At 38.1% G+C, this 7,133-nt stretch overlaps 1 protein-coding gene across 1 annotated transcript; it reads right to left on the minus strand.

The window, feature by feature from the left end:
- Nucleotides 1-653: 653 nt before the first annotated feature.
- Nucleotides 654-1,896, minus strand: LOC145108262 (cytosolic sulfotransferase 12-like). Its single transcript, XM_079045291.1, has one exon. It carries the CDS (start codon nt 1,824-1,826, stop codon nt 837-839), a length of 990 nt encoding a protein of 329 aa, XP_078901417.1. The 5' UTR covers nt 1,827-1,896; the 3' UTR covers nt 654-836.
- Between the last annotated feature and the right edge of the window lie 5,237 nt (nt 1,897-7,133).

Genomic DNA, 7,133 nt, shown 5'->3' on the forward strand with positions numbered 1-7,133 from the left:
TTACAGAGATGATCTTGATAATACGATTACAAATGATAAAGTGAGTCTAAATGAGTAAGGTGTCAGCTAATTGTGCCCGTTGTGTGTGTTTTATATGTGTATTTATAGTCTAGGTTAAGTAACTAAATGTCCGATATTTTCGGGATCCTGCTGAGTGGGTATTTACAACGTGCTTTGACTTGGTATTTCCGGGTCTTAAGCCTGGTTGGACTGATTCTTTGTTGTGAATGAGTCCTATGTTGACAATTTCTACACATGTGATAAATAAAGAAGAAATATATCCATTAAACTTGTTAGGAAATAATAATGACGGTGTTCAGGATCCTGATGTATGTTCGGGATCCTGAGACTCTTTTAAGATCTAGGATCCTGGATAGGTTTAAATATCGTTAAATATCTTTGAGATCCGGGATCCTAGATAGGATTGAGGATCTTGGCGCTAACAACTACTAGAAAAAATGTAATCTAATACGCTTGATATGTAATAAGATTGTAAATAATAATGGTTGTACAACTAACGTAGGGTTGTCTTTGTAAATTCAGTCGTCCCATTCCTGGTGGGAGATCCGTGGAGAATCTATAATACAAAACTATTCCCTCGTGGAAAACTAGTGTATTTTTTTTAATTATTTCCAATAACAGCAAGTAGGTCCTAAAGAAAAAAAAAATGATATATTAAATATCATATCTTATTTAATTGGCAGCTTCCTGCTGGCTGAATTTTATTTTAATACATATCCACGGTTCTAAAGAAAAAAAACGAAGTATGAAATACCATTCGACTGGAGCACTCATACAACCATTAATTAACAAAAGAACATACAAAATCATACACGCTAAAAACTTAATCCTGAACCTTCGAACTTCTCTTTGCAGATACGATCAAGACGCTCCACCATTTCCGAGGTCAGATGGTTTTTCCAGTCACCAACTTCGCCTTTCCTAAAAAATACACTGTAATCCTCGCCAGATGGAAGCTTTCCTACCTTGTTCACCTTCAGGTTACTCAGATTATCAAAACTACAAAGTTCAACAATACCCTCCAAAACCTCGTCTTTCTCTTCTTCGGAGGAAAATGGGCACCCTAAAAACTCAGCTAGTTTCCTTAAATGAACCACTGGTTCGTCTTTCATGTCCTCATATTTCAGAAAAAATACTTTATCTGGATTCTTCAAGCTTTCCTCCCAGTAACCTAACACATGATCCCAAAAGGGTCCATACATGCTCACTCCTCCGCAGAACAACTCAAAAGCTTCCTCAAGCGAACGGCTCCCCATTTCCTGGAGCCTCAACTTGTTTGTAAAAAACCAAAGGGAAACCAAAGTGTCTTTAGGGTCTCTACATAGATAAACGAGCTTGCATTCAGAATCATGGATGGATTTTGGTAGAGATACATAAGGCATGTGAGTGGAGAAGAGTCTTGGAGATTTGAAGGATGAGAAATCTGGATTTTCATGCTCAAGGAACAGCTTCACCTCCAAGAAAGGCACGAGTACATGAGGACTGTTTGACTGTAATGGGTGGTTGCGAGCGGAGTGATGGAAATGGGTACGGTTCGTTAGGGTGAACAAGATCGCCTTTAACCAAGTAGTCCCTGATTTAGGAGTTGTAACGAGAAGAGTATCTTTGTCTTGAGCCTCAAAGTGTTTTTGACATGATAGGATTCCCTGCAAATGCCGACAAGGATGCCAGAAACCTTGATATTTGTAAAACGTTGAAGCAACCCACCCCCTTTCTGTAGGAAGGGACGAAAGTAAGTCCTTACATTCCTGAGTCAGTTCATCCTGTTTAAGATACTTGGGCACTGGAGCCTGGGATATCTGCATGATGAAGATGATAACTTGCTTATCCTCAATTCCCAGACTTCAATGGAATTAAATGTCATATATATATGAACAAAAATGTGTTCAAAAAACCATAAACGGCATAAAACACGTGGAATCTTTTTCATTTATATGCTTGAGTTTTGTCCATATCTCCTGGTATTTTAGCAGCTGCTACCTAGTGGTTATATATATATATATATATATATATATATATATATATATATATATATATATCAACACGATTATATAAGATAGCAACAGTCACAAACTAAAGTGTCAGAAAAGACACAAAAATTAATTATGCTGTATATTGTACAAGGGTACTCCTATTTGGGTGTCTTCCCGTATTCAAAATAAATGAAAAAACATGTAAGTAATTCATGTCAGATTGCTATTATATATTCTGTTGATGCAGCAACAATCCAATCGTAGTTGTTAAATATACAAGAATCGGTGTACATATGTCAAGGGGCCACACGGGACCACCCACTATAACCACAAATAAAAACATTTTACAATCAAAATCACGTGATGCTCGTCATCAGGCTGCACACTTACACAGTCTGAACAACTAGTAGAGAACTCATTTAATAGTGCCGTGCCTTTTTAATTTTATTATTTTTTGGTGCTACCACTTTTAAAAACTGCATTATTAAGGCTAAAGGATGTTATTTTTACGGATGACATCTTTACAATTTTTTATCATTTTTAAAAAATTCTACGGGGTAGTGTTATATTTCACCACTGGCAAAAGAAGAGAGAGTAGAGAGAGAAAGACACAGAGCCATTTTTGCCTCCCATTTTTCATAGGTGGAAATGCACCGGTGGTGCTATACTGGTGGTGAAAAAATGGGTCTGGCGCGGTGTGCGCCGTTGGTAAAACATGTCATCTCAGCTTACCACCGGTAAAAATTGTGTGACACCGTCCAACCTAAGTAACTATCGCAACAAAAAAATATGAGAACCGCACCTAACAATAGTTTTGTCGGTGCGGTTTCTATGTAACCACATTAAAAAACATTTATTGCCGCATTTAGCTCTATTCGTCACCATTAAATATTGAGTTCCCTCCTAATATTTTAATATTTTGATTATTAATTCAGATGATAAAGCTGTTGCTTATTATTCGAATAACAATGTGAAGAAGTTTTTTTAAGAAATCCTCAAACAACAACTTCGAAGGCAGTTCTTTTAAGAAGGTGCCTTCGACATCTGTTTCCACAAATCTTTAAAAGAAACTTGATAGTGCTGGTTAGAAAAAAGAGGAGAAGAAGTTGACTGGAGACTCAGGTTATGATTGCACTTGCTGTAATGGTAAAAACCATCTGGCAAGGAATTGTATGCTCAAGAAGAAGGAAGAGAAAAAGGAGAAGGTGAAGGATGAGGCATACTACGCCTTGAAGATAGAGGAGTTGAAAACTAAGTCAAAAGGTCTCTTTTTGGCGGCGAAGGATTACAAGGATGACGAAGGAACGTATCAAATCTGGTCATCTGGATCAGATGATGACGATATGCGCAACCCAAGTCACTGTGCAATGATAGCAAAGCATGAAGCGAAGAAGATGTTGGAAGGTGAATTGTTTGGAGGACTGAGTGATGAAAGTGAATGTGAAAAAGAGCATGGTGGAGATGACGAAGCATATTGTCCAATGGTTGAATCTTCAATGTGTCCTATGACTGAAAAGGTACGTACTCTTCTTATTTCACTTAATATACCTTCGAGTTCGTTTGATTTTGTTTTAACTGATATTGATGATGTCTGTTCTTATTTGAATGACTTGTTGATTACAATGAGTAGTGAAATAGAAAAGTCGATGTAACGCCCATGTTTCGGGGCTAAGCATTACTAGGTAATGTAATAGTCAGGTCAACCATTGTAACCTATTTTGAAGTAATAAAGATGAATTATTTGAGTATTATGTGATTTTATGTGCTTTATACTTATTTATAAAAGAATAATAAATAAATGATAAAAATAAGCGTCAAAATTAAAGTGTTAGATAAGCCCGATATCTATACATAAAGTGGTAGTGGTCGTGACAAGGATTTCGGACATATAAAGAACGTCGAAATCCGAGCTATAACGAAGAAGTTATGGCCCGTCGAAGTTTCGCGACAAAACCGCCACGACGTTGGGTGACGTAAATAATGAATTTACGATAGAGGACTTTTTGACCTTAGTACTCTAAACCAAAGTTGTAGTATACGTTAAACCGAGAGCGTGCATAAAAAGAACGCCCAAATCTGACTTCGTATGAGGAAGTTATGATTTTTTTAAGATTTGGCATAGCAGTGCACGGCCCGAAACTCGAATTTTAGATCGAACGGTTTTTTGCCATCGTGACCTAAATGAGAATTGAATATCTCATTAATAGGAACTCAACGACAAAAAGACAGACGAAAACGGAGTCCGTATGTAGAAGTTATGAATTTTACGCGGACATTTAACAGTGTAATCACCTCATACTGTTAAATTTAAAGATCGGTCGAGAATTAGCCGACGGAGTCAAAAGGAAAGTTGTAGATCTTATTTTTACCTACGCGTAGATATAAAGAACGTCAAAAACGAAGCTCGTATGTGAAAGTTACGGATTTTAGAAGTCGGAAGTATGCTGTGTGAAAATTGGTGACGTGACACAATCTTAGCCATTACTTTCTCCCCAAGTCTTGCCACCAGATGGTGACATGTAGCACCAAGTTCAGCCATATTTCACCCTAAAAATAGAACCTCTCACACCCTCATTTTCTTCACACCTTTCCCATTCGTTCTTCTCTCTACACTCTCTCTAAACCTCCCAAAACCCCCCTAAGCCCTAGGGAACTCCTCTAGCGCTAGAAGAAAGCCCCGGAGCACTCGACGGCTCCGAGAAGAAGAGATTTTCGGCTCGGAAACGCTGCTCCAGCGAAGCCATGTTTTTAATAAAAACTCGCTGTAAGTGAGATACGCCTACCATACTTTAAATATACCTTATATATAAATATAATATCGTTATTATGAACCTATAAATAAGATTTATCAGTGATTCAAAGTCGTTATACTGATTGATCTACTTACGGGAATGATGTCTAGGCTGTGATTTAGTGAGGTGTTTAAAGTGGGATTTCCAAACAGTATACTTCGTATACCAAACAGACCCTACCTCCGATATGATCATACCTGGTTGTTCCTTACATGACAGATCATGAAGTAGACTATGAGTTAATGACGAATCTAGACTAATAATTAGTCGCAATAAATATTAGACTAAATTCTAGTGGTAATAATACTAGGTTTCGTCGAAGGAAATCATATTGTTAAGAAGCGAAGCGATGCTCGAATATCGAGTCGTCACTTTAACAAGTGAGTGCATAGTTACTTTCACCTTACACATAGATATGAAGTATTTTATATAAATTACGTGTTATGTGTGCATATTGTCTGTATACTTGCTATCTATACTGGATGAACGATTTTTATACATGTTTTAAATAATTTAAACTGTATATGTATTTTATATCTACAAAATGTGTTGGGTAAAACATGGGTAGATGTAATAGACGATGTGTGATAAAATGATGAGAGGCATCGATGTTTTAAGATGATCCAGTCATCTAGCGGAGTATACATGACAACCACAGACTATTCTAGATAGTCTAGTGGAACGTTAGCAGGCTCGCAACCTGTAGGTGTTTATTTGAACTTAGTGTTCACCAGCAGTACTCCATCCCCCACATGGTTTCCTTATTTGACATAAATTGCTGAGCAACCCCTGAAGCAGTGTTGTCACCCCGATGAATGTCCTTAGACTAGGTCCCTTGTGTTAGATGTTTTAGGGACGTAAAGTGAGGATAACGGAAACGGGTAACCGGGTTTGTTTGGTTTGATAAAGTTAATAAATTTATTTATGGTGGGTTGAAAACCCTATGTGTTCACCAGGCTACCAAGCCTGACCCACTCAGTTTCTTGTATTACAGGTAGTGGCACACGAGCATAGGTATGATGTTGGGATGAGAGATTACAGATTAATATGAAATAATGTAGTAAGGATTATGTTGTATTGTTTATGCTTTTGATCTGTATCGAACATGACATCCCAAGGTTTTTAATGAAATACATTTCTTCGGAAATGCTTTGATAAATCTTTATCATATTTTATTTTGGAACAAATTCCGCAACACTTTTCTTTAAAATGTTACTCTAGTTTTTAAACAAGCATAAACAAAATCGGTTTTTTCTGGCCGTAAAAATGGGGATGTCACAGTTGGTATCAGAGCATTAGTTTAAGCAAATTAGGAATTGGTAGGATTTCTAGACTTAAACTTAGAATGCTAAGCGATGATTGTGAGAAGAGTGTCTAGTATATTTTAGACACAAGCACTAGTTTATTTTAGGAAAGATGCCTAAAATGCTTTTATGTGCTATATGCTATTATTTGTTCGGATCTATGGTCTATTGCCGACCGGATCTGAAAACCTTATGTGTTCAGGATTCTAAACGTACGACAATGATATTAGAACTAGCATATAAATGTTTCGGAGAAATAAAGATGATTTAAATGTCTATCCTAAATAAAGATCTAAATTCACCCTATTCGGTGTATAGATCAAAATGGCAAGAACCCGAAGTGGAGTCAGGAATGCGAACGGAAATAGGAATCAGCCCCCAATGATTGAGCAAATACCTGTTGTAGCAGATGCTCCTGACCAATTATAATGGCCGGAGTACAAGCCATGATACGGGCTATGTTGGCTGAACAACGGGAAGAGATGAGGCAGATGTTGCATGAAAATAGGGACGAACCTACATGCCAGTTGAACAGCCCGAATTGAACGATGGGCAGTCAGAAGGAGGGAACTATAGTGGGACCGTTGGTCAAGCCAACCCACCAATAGTTCGACAAAACAACCAGGATGACGGAGTCGAGAGGAATGGATGAAAGTACAAGGATTTTCTGACTTGCAAGCCATCGACTTTCACTGGAAAGGAAGATCCGATCGGAGTCATGGATTGGATCTCGGAGATGGAGTTAGCTTTCATGATGTGTGGTTGCAGAGGCAAGTTACAGACCAGCTTTGCAGTTCTTCAGTTCCGAGGAGGCGTTGTGCGCTGGTGGAATACCCTAGGGAAGACTCTGAGCCCCAATGAGCCCCTGCAACTGACATGGGCAGAGTTTTTGGTGCAGTTCAAACGCAAGTACTGCTCAGCCCAAAACCTGCTTGAGCTATAGAACCAATTCCTAACCTTGAAGAAAGGAAGCATGTCAATTGATGAATACACCAACAACTTCACCGAGAAGATGGAGTTCGCCTTGCGTCTTGTTCCGGATG

This window comes from Lactuca virosa, chromosome 1 (assembly GCF_052849685.1).
Source record: "Lactuca virosa cultivar CGN04683 chromosome 1, Lactuca_virosa_CGN04683_v6, whole genome shotgun sequence".
In the NCBI taxonomy this organism is placed as follows: Eukaryota; Viridiplantae; Streptophyta; class Magnoliopsida; order Asterales; family Asteraceae; genus Lactuca; species Lactuca virosa.

What these genes read in the sequence shown, in the direction of transcription:
- LOC145108262 (XM_079045291.1), bottom strand. Translation starts at nt 1,826, where the DNA reads ATGCAGATATCCCAGGCTCCAGTGCCCAAGTATCTTAAACAGGATGAA.